Below are 12,755 nucleotides of genomic sequence, written 5' to 3' on the forward strand. Positions count from 1 at the left end.
CCAAAAATTAAAAGTATTTAATGGTTGAATTTTAGTAGATCTACGTTTCAAACTTTCAATGTAAAAGAAAAGTAGCCGAAAACTTATTGAAGAGGATGCGTGGTAAGTAGATCTGGCATTCGTCTTCTTCTTCGCCATCAGCGACAGCAATTGATGGTGGAGGGAGAGATAAGAGATGAAGATATGAAGACGAAAAGCCTTCGACCAATGCCTGATGTACAAAGCATCGAATCGCCTTCGTCTTCGCTATCGCCATTGAAGAGCCTTCGTCATCGCCATTACCAGATCTATGAAGATTCGAACTCGAAGAAAATAGAAGAAATGGCGAGACTTGAGAGAGAGAAGAACGAAAAGAAGTACAAAAATGACCCATGGGGTGTTGCACCCGCATGGGGGCAGTTCGGTTCGCGCGAGGGGGTGGGTGGTTCAATTCACCAGGGGTATTTGCTATACCGATTCGGTTTCGTTTTTTGAGTATTTTTATCAAAATAACTGAACCAAACCGAATAATCGATTTTTTAAAAAATATAACCGAAGCGAACCGCTCTTTTTGAAAAATTGAACCAAACCGACCGAACTTTTCGGTTTGGTTCGGTTAGTTTGGTTTAATCGAACTTTTGCTCACCCTTACTTAAAATATGTTTTTTTGTTATTTGATTGTAATACGGAAATATTATTGAAATTTTATTTTCAAGTAACCCTTAAAAAATTATAATATTTTTTTCCTATTATCAAATTTATAAAATAAAGATAACAAATAATAATAAACACATAATAATAATAATAAAGTTCAAAACATAATAATATCATATATCATCCAAACAAGTTTATCGATGTAAGTTTTACAATATTAAAAGATTTACATATATAATAACGAGTTAAAAAATACGAGTTTAAGTTTTACAATATTAATAGTTACATGTTCACGAACAAAAAAAATACAAATTTCAATTCATGTAACCCTATTAACAATATCAATTTTGTACGATTTTGCTTGCGCTCCATCATCTCATTTGACAAAGTCTTACATCCAATATTTCCTTACTCTTATCACTTTTAGCCTAAAAAAAAACTTTTGCAATATTCTCATTCTTATATAAGTAATCAAAAATAGAGGCGATCACTTCTTAATCACCATTTTAAATTGCAATAATCCCTTATTTAATTTTTGCAGCCAAGATTAAAAGCAGTTGTATTATCAGAGTTGCGATATCTCTATCTATGAGATTTGTTTCCAAAATATACATTAGATGATAATGTATTTTCTAATTTTTAATATTTTATGTGTCAACATCATCATTTAATGGAATAGATTGAATTTTCAAAATCTCATAAAGGGTGATATCGTTGAATGAATTGACAACAAATTTCAATTGTTATATCATTTTATGCAAAAGTGTCATCTCACTGTACATTAATATTTTTAATATTTGTATGTTCCAACTTCAAAATATTTTGTATATACATCATTTGCAAAGTTATCTTTTCATAAAATCATCTAAACCTGTCGACGTTTAGAATTGATCGATCGTGATTCATTGGTTCACACTGGTGTGATGAATTCGAAAGGGAAAAGAAATGGGTTATCTGGTTTGGTCTGTTGATCCGCCGTTTGGTTCCTGCAATAATACTCCAACGTTCAAGTAAGTAAGTGAGTAAATAAATGCAGAGTATCATCAAGTTAATGAAAAAAGCATACCATGGCTCAAGGAAGAGCTGGTTGATATATGGGAGGTGAAGAAGTTCTCATGTATGTGTTGTACGTTTGCAGATGATGGAACAGAATTTCCGGTGCCGGCGAAAGCGTTCATGTAGCAGTAAGGTGCCGACAGGACCTTCATTAATGTGAACAAGTTCCGTCATTAATGAGGATAAGATATAAGATAAATGCACAAAAATCTAGATGCAACTATAATGATGTTGTTGTAAGGGGCTAGGATGGGACTGATATGGGCTGATCAAATAGGCCAAGAGGACGAGGGCAGACTTGGGCTAAATAGCCCAGCTGGGACGGTCCCTAGGCCATTAATATTATCGTGTATATGACATTCTCGTTATGCAAGTTAATTGGTAGGCTGGCGAACTACAAGAGCCGTTGGGAGCTCGCTCGAAGTGTAATTGAGAGCTCGCTCGGATAGTACGGTGAGCTAGAGGCATTGCTAGAAACTTGCTTGGCCTTGAGATCTGAGCTCGGGCTTCAGCGGTGCGTGAGCTTGCTTCGACGAATTCAGCTCGAGGTCTACTGGGCTGTATGTGGTTGGAGCGGCCTGCTGGGTTGAGTTTAGCCCATAAGAGGTAGAACGAGAAATACCCGTAACATTAAACCAAAATCACTTTTCTTCTTAAGTTGGCATATAATTATACATTCATTTGTTGTTATCTTAAAATAGTTTTCAACATAATTAGGAACATAACCAGGGGCAGAGTTACGATTTTGATCCAGTGGGGGCGGATACAAAAAATATAATTTTTAAAATATAAAATATAATAATAATTATAATAATTATTATTAAAATATAAAAACTTTTTACAATTGTTTCTCGTGGCTTTTTCATACTATAAATTGCAATTGTTCAATAAAGTTATATCGATTATTTGAATATTCAGACTCATTATGATCACGAAAAGCTAGTACTTATCATAGAAGAAATCGAACATAATCAATTAATATATTCAGATAAATTCAATAATCACACTGTATTTGTTCTAACTATTTCAAAAAAGTTGTTTCAATTTCAGCCGACCGTGATTCATTTTGGACCGCGGTGAGTAAATCCAAAAATACCAAGAAGAAGAAATGAAACTCAAAATTCCAAACGTGAGTCAACACCGAAATTTTTACGTGGTTCGGCCAAAACGATGCCTACTCCACGACCGCACTCTGATTATTCCTTCAGAATGGCGGTATCTGATTATTCTTTCTGTCCCTGCCTCTCATGATATCTATCATTCTTATTTATACTGAGGGGCTTCTACAATTTCGATAACATAAAGAAATACAATTAGTGTATAATGGGGGACAAACAACCCTTATCGTCTACACAAAATCGGGAATGGGATCCTCATTACGAGGGGTGTGGTTTGTTACAGGTAAAGTAAACAGTCCCTACCTCTGATTTCTTAGCAGCTTTACCACTTATGCGAGCTGATGGTTTTAGGTCAACGACCTGGGTGGTATAGCGAACTAAGGGTTTTTATAGCGAGCCCATTAGTCGATCGTCGAGAGCTCGCCAGGGGTTTTATCAGGAGCTCGCAAGGTGCTTGCTTTACGGGCTTCGGGCTTTGGTGGTGTATGGATTTCATTTGACGAGGTCGCCGGGATCTTCCGAGCTCTGGGTAATTGAGCCGGCTCATTGGGCTGAGCCTGGCCCATAAAAGGGTGATGCAGGAATAGCGTATAACAAACTTGAATTCTATATTTATTTTTAAAATTATCGAACCTTTATTTCATAAAAGAATAACCGCATCTTTGTTTCTCATTATTTATTTTAAAAATATAACAGTGTGAGCAAAATGTAATATTTTTGCTTATATTATATTTTAATCAATCACCAAATTTATTGAATCAAACTAGAATAAATCGTCTTGATTTCGAGATTGACACGGACCTCTTTGCAAGTAGGTTATTCTAATTTAATATAAAAAATTAACATTATAATCAATTATTGGAGTTCTTAGCCCAGGATTCATAACAAGTTGTGCAACATCAATTTGTTTAATATTTGTTTTGTTAACTTGTTTATTTTATTTAATATCATTTTTCTCCATATTTGCTCTATTTACTTCACAATTCTATTCAATACTTTGCTTTATTTATATCATCATTTTAAAAAATAAAATTATGAACAAATTGTAAAAAATGTTGTGATGGTTATTATTGGATCATTATATATTTATTTTATTCAATTTTTTTTTTTTATTTTTAGTAGTAAATTATAATATAACTTTCTTTATTTTTAATTATAAATCACTGTAAAAAAAAAAAAAATCATGTGGCTCCGTCACTTAACACAACCACTCCAAACGGAGACAGCGATGCATGTGACGAAGTAAACATGGACTGAAAAATGTAGAGTGTGCCTGATTTATCTCTCTCGTGATAATTTTAGGACTAATTTGATGAAGACGTGAGTGATAGTGCGTAATCTTAAAAAAAATATATATATATATAGAGTGTGACATGGAGTGCGATTTTGTTCACCCCTTTTAACGGGGTGAACGTAACTCCTGTAAGTCGGTGTTAAAAAAAAATCATATTTAAAAAAAAGTATTTTTAGTTTTTTTTTAAGAAAAATTATTTTTAGCCACTCAAATAAATTAATTGCTGAAAACAGTCACTTTCCAGTTTTAACCCTGTCAATTATTTTTGTAAGTTTGTTAATTATTTTTGTAAGTCTGTCATTTTTTTATAAGTTTTAATCCATCTAATTTTGAACTTGTCACATTTTCAGTTAAATTTTAAAAATAATTTTTTTTGAAACATAATTAATTTTTTTAAAAATAATTTTACAATTTCTTTTCAATTAAGGATTATTTTTTTAACCCCACTTACGGGGGTTACGTTCACCCCGTTAAAAGGGGTGGACAAAATCGCACTCGTGTGACATGGGGAGAGGCGAAACACGACAAAGACGGCGACGCGTACGGTGACGCATACGATGAAAAAATGAGCACAACGAAGACAGAGATAGGCGGAGCACCATGGACACGACGGCGAGTATGGCGACACGTGCAGAGAAAGATGGAGCGCAACGGAAATTGAGAGGGGCGACAGTTTATGGAATATGATTACCCTTTTGCAAGTGTAACGTCATTTTCCATAAAGAAAACATAATTTTAATAGCTGCTTTCCGTTGACTATAGACCACTTTCTGTTGACTTTTTATTTTCACTAACTACAAAAAAAATAAAAAAAATATTTTTCAAAAAAATATTTTCTCTCAAACAAATGAAACCTTAAAAAATGAGACCTTAACAAGGGAAATGTTAATTGTTAAAGGTGAGATACGAACGGTAACACCTTTATTTTCAAAATACAATATATTTAATACTTAGTAATAAGAATATATGAGATTAAAAAAAAATACAATAAACATATTTTACCTAAAAAATAAATATATTTTTTAAAAATTTATTGCCGCTTGATTTAATAGTAGATTTTTTGATCAACTCATAGGATCAACATTCAGTCCATTTGATTATCAAATTGTTCAAATCAAATAGATTTATCGGAACTAATTGAATAGTTGCTTAAATTAAAAAAAATTAAAAAATATCTAAAATAATAAAATATAAGTAGATAGAAATAATTTAGAAAATAAGTACTACTTGAGTAAGACTAAATGTTACTTGAATAAAAAAAATATTATTCAATTAAGAATAATTTTTACTTAATTAACCTTTATAACCAAATTTTAGTATAAAAATATTATTCGATTAAAAAGATTTAGTGTTTGAGTAAAAATAACATTAATTAATTAAAAAGTTTATCTTAGTCAATTTATTAATCAAGTACAAATACTAACAATTTTTTTTATTAATAATTATTTAATTAAAATATTTAGTTAATTGACTAAGTATGTTGCTATTCAATTAAAAATAACTTTTTAGATCATTAATAATTTAATTATAGAAATTTGATTGATTCAATTATTTTTATTTTTTTAATAAGAAGATTAAATCAAATTAAAATAATTAAAAAATTCAAATTTAAAAATCATATCGAATTGATCTAGAAATTAAACCAAACTAGATAATTAATTTTAACCAATTCGCCTTAATTAATTCGATTTACCCGTAAACAGCCTTGCCGTCCGCGGCCCAAGAAGACGCGAACAAGTTGTCCACGCAACGCAAGTGACCGTCTTGATTTGGGCACGCCATTTGATGATGCCAGCATATCCTTTATATTTAAAATTTAGTTTGAATTTATTTTAATAATTTAAGAAGAATTAATTAGATAATATTTTTTTTTAATTTTGGTATTTGGTGGAATTGATTTTTAGGTTGGTATTGGTTTAGGGTTGAAATTGGGTCTAGAGTTATTAAATATTAATGATAATTAAAATAAAGAAGACAAATTTAATACATAAATATATATTTATAATTATTTAGATGATATATATAAATATATGTTTTAAATTTTATATTAAAAATAGAAAAAAAAAGATGTTTGAATCAATTAGGACCGAATTGGTCTATTTTTTAATTTGTAATTTTTGTAAAATATGATTTGGTTTGATTAGGATTGGACTGAATAAGATACACATCCCTAAACTTGGTTATAAATGTTTATTTTCTTTTTTAATGTTTTGATTGATAGAAAAAAATATTTGAAATAAAATAGATATCTCTCATATCCTCACTGATTGTAAGGGGTGAGCATTCAATTGGATTGGTAATTACTTAAAATCGAACTTATTACAAAAATTAAATTAAACTGACGGGATAATTTTCAAACTAAATAAATTAAAAAAATAATATTATTTTTAACATAGAATATCAAATCGAATCAAAATACTTAAAACATTAAAATTTTAAAATTGAACCGAATCGAATTACAATTTGAATTAAATTAAATTGATAATTTTAATAAGTTTGGTTAAATTATTTTAATTTAATCAAAAATGTTACTGTACTCTGAAAAACGAAAAAAAAGAAATAAAAAATTCTATTATTTAAGGTTATGGATCTTCCCTACCCAGTAAGGCCTGGCCAGCCGTCCACCCATCATTGAAACGATGACATCGTCTTGTGGCGCGTTTGGTTGAACAAGTTTGGGAGTGGGTTATGTTTTTACAGATTTTGACATCTATAGGGACACATGCATAAGACTCAATTTAAAGATCGACAATAGTGATCCAAACAGAAAAAGTCATCTAACACTTTCGTAATCTGGATCCGATGGTTGCTTTCTTTTGAGATTGGCAGGCCCAGTCAAGTTTGACTCATCATCATCCATCATCAACATCTGGGCTCTCTCTCTCTCTTCTGATACAGCTATGGTGATCGTGCTTATGGGCGTCAGTGGTGCCGGCAAATCGTAAGTCTTGAATCTGTCTATCTATCCATCTATCTATGTGTCTGTGTTTTGGATGGATCTGTTTCAAATCGCCGATTATTGTTGTTGTGATGAACTGATTGGTTGTTGGGTTTCTTTGACAAGAACTATAGGTGAGATGCTGGCGAAAGCTATAGCTTGCATCTTCCTCGATGCTGACGACTTCCACCCACAATCAAACAAAGGTAGCTTCATGAACTTGATCCTATGTACAGTGATTAATTCGGCTCCAATAAAGATGAAAAGATCGGATTACCCACAATCACTGACACCCATTAAATATCTCTCTCTCTCTCTCTCTCTCGGGTTTGAATTTGAAGAGTTATCTACCATTTTGTTTGTTTTGCGGGTACTTGTCCGGCACCGGCAACGGCAACGCTCACAACTCGACAACAGAGAAGATGCAGAGAGGGATACCCTTATCAGAGGAAGATCGAATTCCATGGCTTGAAACGCTTCAAGGCGCTTTAAGAGCAAACTTGGCCAATGGGAAGACTTGCATTTTGGGATGCTCGGCTCTGCAGAGGAGATACAGAGAAATTCTCCGGTCGGCGGATCCCGAGTATGAGCCCGGCAGCTATGGTGGTGGCGTGCAGTTCGTTTTGTTGGACGCCAAGGCGGACGTGCTGGTGGCTCGGCTGAAGAGAAGGGCCGAAGAGGGGAAGCATTTCATGCCGGCAACTCTGTTGCAGTCTCAGCTAGACTTGCTCGACATTGATGAATCGGAAGGGATATTGAAGGTTGATGCAACGCTGAGCCCAGCGGCCATTGTGAATGCCATTAGAGGTTCAGTTTTCTGACCAAGAATCTGTAGCCATGTGTGTGGGCTTTAAGGTGAGGGATTTCACCTTTTGCACCAAGAATATGTAGCCATGCTAATGCAACTAAGCTTCTGTTTTTCCTAGGGATTAATAAAGCACTGACATACGTCTCGTTAATTAAATCAAATCCAACTGCTAAACTCAACAGATTTAACTCCTCGGAAGATCTAAAACGAATTTTGGTGATTCGATGCTATCCTAGTTTGGGCTAACTAATTATCCATCGGCTCGTAATTGTTGAGTTGATAAATTTTAATTTTGAAAATAAAATCGAGTATTTGTCACGCCCTAAACTATATAAAAAGAAATACCCTCGTTAATAAATTTATTTAACTCATCATTCTCATCACATACTTATTAGGGTTTTTACTAATTTGAGCGTTGAAGACTAAGCGAGAGGACCTACCCCGGTATTTTCTTGCAAGTGTTGATCTTGAGACAGATTTTGATGATCACAAAGCTTCGAATTTTTCTACCCAAAAGAAGTGGACCTAAAATGGCTAAATTGTTGGGTTGTTAGGTGATCATCATTAGTTAAAATGTGCTTAATTTCTATTATTTTGTTCTTGGTTAAGAGGGGAATAAGTTAATCCTAGAGGACTGAAAGAAAATATTTTAATTTATTTGACTAACCTTGTTATATAAGGTTATATTTTTTATGTAAATAATGATTTATTTTTTTAAAAAATATTTGCGGTTCATCAACCAATCAGATGGCCAATCTTGAAGGTAATGGTAGCAACCAGTCTCGTGACGGTGATCGGGGGCTGCTCACGATTTGAAGAGCAATCGAAGAACAACGGGAAATAACTCGTACAATGGAGCAGCAATTGGAGCGAATTCGCAACCAATTGGGCGTTTTACAACGAGTCAAGGATAATCGAAACCGGATTAATGGCATAAATCAAGCCGGCTATGTTAAACCGGGAAGACCAGCCATTAATCTTGTCCTCATTAATCATAGAAAACCAATGATGGATGATAGCGACGATGAGGATGATCTTGATCGTATGATAGTCAACCCTAGTGGTAAAGGGGTTAGGAGGAATGCGCATCAACACAACCATTGGGGAAACGATGAGTATAAACTAAAGAATGGCTTTTCGATGAGTTTGGAACTTGATTTCGAAGATTATGTTGTCCCAACAACCTCAACGTTTGCAAACTTAGGTCTGATTTATACTACTAACGTGACAGAAACTCCAAGATTATTGACTCATTGTAATATCCGGGAATAATTTGAGGATAAAAATAATATTTGATAAGGGGCATAAATGGAATTTCAAAAAAATAAGACGATAGGGTACACTAACACAGCTTTGAACGACCGAATTAGTCAGAGGGAGTACCCCGGACCTTAGATAGCCAAGGAAAATGGTATATTATCAACGAATGATTTAAATTATGATTTTTAGTGATAAAAGAAATGAGATCGGGAACAGTTTTCGGTACAGCAAAAATACAGCTGCCAATTAGGTCGTTTTACCAAATTGTTATAGACGATATCCGAAAAATCAACGGAGTGTGTCTAGGACTAATATTTGATGTATAGAACAACCCTTAAGTGGTTTCAAGTTGAATCAAGTGGATTTGAGGTCAAATCGATCAATCGGGCCTAAGTGCAATTTTCTGAATTTGCCCGAAGGAGGTCAAAACGGTAATTTTTTGAAAGTTTCAAGGGAGAAATGAGAAGTACCAATCTTGAGGGTCTTAGTGATAGTGCTAGAAAGATCAGGGGCTTGAGGATAAGGGCCAAAATGCAAAAGAAAAATTCAAGAGGGCCAAACTGCAATTTTTGAAAAAGCTTCACGCACATGGCAGATCTGGCCGAGATTTTGGCCTGAAAATCTGGCGATTTGGCAGCCTAGCCTCGTCAGGGCATGGCCAAGGACAGTCTAGGAGGCGTGTGGGAGGAGTTTTGGCCGGAAATTGGCCACGTGTGGGTCGGATTTAGCCTATAAATACCAAGGGTTTTCGGTCGAAAATGAAGCAACAAATCGCTCGAGTTTGAGGGCGAATCGAGGGAAACCAATAAGGGCTTTTGATCCTTGAGGTGAGGGGAGCATTTTTGGTAAGTTTAGTGAATTTTTGAGGTGTTTTGAAGAGGATTTGAGGGTTGATCGGAAAACTGGGCGGACGCCTACTGCCGCCTGTAACCAGCCATTTGGTGGGTTTTTCGGTGGCCTTTCGGCCTGAAATCGGTGGGGTTGGGATCGATTCTTCGTGGGCTTTAAGGGGGTACCAGTTTCGGGGGCATCGGAGCAACCACCGGCGACTGGCTGGATGTTGAAGACGGTGGCGCATAAGCTGCACGCGCCAGCCTTTGCTTGCACCCACGGGCCAAGCGTGTGAAGGCGCGTGACGAGGGGCTTTTTGGTAATTCAACTTTCAGAAATTTTATTTAATTATTTTATGAATTATTATGTAAAAATAGTTGTGTAGATATTTATTTTGAATTATTAGAGAAGAAAAATGAGAGAAAAATAGGAAAATATGAGAAAATTAAGGAAAATTATAATTGTTGGATAAATATGATGATTAGGGTGCCTTGAGGGTTGAGACGAAGTGACTCATGCGAAGTTCGAGGTGGGCACGCAAATCGAGGCGTACCGCACTTTTCAAGAAAAATCTGAATTACGCCTAAATGTGAGTGGTTCTACCCGAAAAGACTTATAGTAGCATGTGAATGGTTTACTGTGAGTGTTCATCCCTATGGCTTGGTTTATTGTGATGGTTTGTCCAAATGGTTATTTACACATGCATTGAATTTCGTACGATAAATTGCATACATCGAAATGTTGATTTTAAATTATGCAAGTTATGATTTTTCGGCATTGGCATGTTGTGTTGTCCATGTGGGACGTGGGTTGTTAACCTGTGACGTAGCTCTCGAGTGTTAGGACTCGGAATGCGTGCCAAGGGTTAATGCTATGTGACCCACTTGGGACGGGGCTGAGACGGACTTCACCCTACGGTACTCAAGTGGCGGGGCTGAGAGTAGACACCACCTCGATTGTTGGCTCAAGTGGCGGGGATGAGAATGGACACCACCTCAGGTTCCTTTGAGCAATAGCATTAAGGCCGAGGTGTCGTTGATTGCGAGGATAGTGCTGATGTGACACTCTTGGGGCTAGGGTTACGTTGGGTTTTGGAATGCTTTTGAGTAGGAGCGTAAAGCCTAACAATGACAATGGGGTGATTCTCGGGTTCACATGTCGAGGTTGTCCCTCTTAAGCATGATTGGTTTGCCAATGGATCAGTGTGGTCGTGTCGCCTTTAGAGAGATTGCATTTTCCCCGGTTAGGGTTAAGTGCTATGTGGGATTCTCTTAGGTTGGGGCATGTCGGGATTTATCGATTTTATGTATGGTTTTGCATATCTTCATGAAAATGTTTTTCAACTCTCATTTAGATGATTCAGCATCTAATTTGGACTATGTCCCTGAAATATTCAAACGTTTTAGGTAAATGCAATGGCGCTAAAGGAAAGAATGTCATCGAGATGTAGCTGCTATGTTTAGTTTTTGTAAGTTTTTGTTTATGATTACGATGTTCAGAGGTTATATAATATTTTGATATTTTCATATGAAACATCGATTGGGTTATTGTAAAAGGTATTGTTGGTTATATATATCATTAAGGTTTCGATCTTGCTTCCGCTGATATGATTGATAATACTTGTCTTAGTCTATTAATTATTAAATTTTAACATGCTAAGAAGGTACGATTGGGATTGTCGGGAAATGATTATAATGAATGTATGTGTATCGAGAGACTTATGTTGTGTGTTTGATGTTGAAAAAAATATATATATATATTCTCGAAATCTCGAGGTAATGCTCGTTTTGAGAAAACTGGGCGTTACACTCATACTGGGGTATTTTCCAATCCCAAGGGCTCAAGCATTGCTTCGCAATCCAATGATGGTGGTGTTTCTTCTTATCGACTTGTGACTGTAAATAAGATGGAGGTTATGGTAGCAAATCCTTCTACAGTTTATTCAAGCTCTGACATGGTTGAATCTAAGGCAATAAGAACATATTCACATTCGCAATTGCAAAAGCAAGATGGTCATATGGGTCTCTTTGTGGATATGGGTGTTGGATCTCCTAGGCTAGTTAACTCAATTGTTGCTATAGCTGATCAAGTGCTTAAACCAAAGGAGGATTCAAGTATTAATATTTTAAGTGATGAAGAGACTGCTGGTAGTCATGGAATAAGCTTTTATTCGAAACAGTTGCAAACGAATGCTTCTCTTGGAAAGAAAAATCTACGAATGAATTCAAAAGCCGTTGAGGAGTCAAAATCAAGAAAGCTAATGAGAGGAGAAAGACTTGTGATAAGATCTACCAAATTAGAGAAACGCTTAAGATGGAATGTTCAACATCCTCAATCTAACAGTAATAATACAATGGAGGTAGATGGCAACAAACATAGCAATGGTTGGACCCATGCCAATGCAGATATGGCTAAGAAGGGGAGGAATGTCTTTGCTCATGTTCCCTTAGCAGAAAAGTTCAAGCAATTCAGGAAGGTGTCAAGCAAAGGTTGCACAAATAAGAAGTACAAGGCGATAGCTGACAAGCATAGAAAACACAAGGTATTTGAAATTGGAGATGAAGTCATGTTATTCTTGAAGAATAAACGGATTCCAGCAGAACAACAGAACAAGCTCAAGCCAAAAAAATATGATCCTTATAAGATTACAAAGAAGATAAATGATAATGTTTATTTTATGGATTTGCCTAATCATATGGGTATTTCCAAACATTCAATGTGGCTAATCTCTCTTCGTACTTACCGGATGTGGATTTGTCCAAATATGATCAAATTTCGAGATCGAATTTTTTCTCAAGTGAAGGTGAATAATGCGTT

At 35.2% G+C, this 12,755-nt stretch overlaps 1 protein-coding gene across 3 annotated transcripts; it reads left to right on the forward strand.

Annotated features, from left to right (window-relative positions):
• The first annotated feature begins 6,717 nt into the window (after positions 1 to 6,717).
• On the forward strand, positions 6,718 to 8,040 carry LOC127806768 (gluconokinase). 3 transcript variants are annotated; one of them, XM_052344270.1, is made up of 3 exons: positions 6,718 to 7,042; positions 7,166 to 7,245; positions 7,457 to 8,040. In XM_052344270.1, exons 1-3 carry the CDS (start codon positions 7,002 to 7,004, stop codon positions 7,858 to 7,860), a joined length of 525 nt encoding a protein of 174 aa, XP_052200230.1. In that variant the 5' UTR covers positions 6,718 to 7,001; the 3' UTR covers positions 7,861 to 8,040. The 3 variants fall into 3 exon arrangements, with proteins under 3 accessions (XP_052200230.1, XP_052200248.1, XP_052200239.1); XM_052344288.1 differs by having other exon boundaries at positions 7,174 to 7,245; XM_052344279.1 differs by lacking the exon at positions 6,718 to 7,042 and having other exon boundaries at positions 7,381 to 7,959.
• The last annotated feature ends 4,715 nt before the right edge of the window (positions 8,041 to 12,755 follow it).

The sequence above is a fragment of the Diospyros lotus genome, chromosome 1, assembly GCF_014633365.1.
Source record: "Diospyros lotus cultivar Yz01 chromosome 1, ASM1463336v1, whole genome shotgun sequence".
In the NCBI taxonomy this organism is placed as follows: Eukaryota; Viridiplantae; Streptophyta; class Magnoliopsida; order Ericales; family Ebenaceae; genus Diospyros; species Diospyros lotus.

What these genes read in the sequence shown, in the direction of transcription:
- LOC127806768 (XM_052344270.1), top strand. Translation starts at nt 7,002, where the DNA reads ATGGTGATCGTGCTTATGGGCGTCAGTGGTGCCGGCAAATC. An exon ending in GTCAGTGGTGCCGGCAAATC is followed by an intron (nt 7,043 to 7,165) that starts GTAAGTCTTGAA and finishes TTCTTTGACAAG; the next exon opens with AACTATAGGTGAGATGCTGG. An exon ending in CCACCCACAATCAAACAAAG is followed by an intron (nt 7,246 to 7,456) that starts GTAGCTTCATGA and finishes ACTCGACAACAG; the next exon opens with AGAAGATGCAGAGAGGGATA.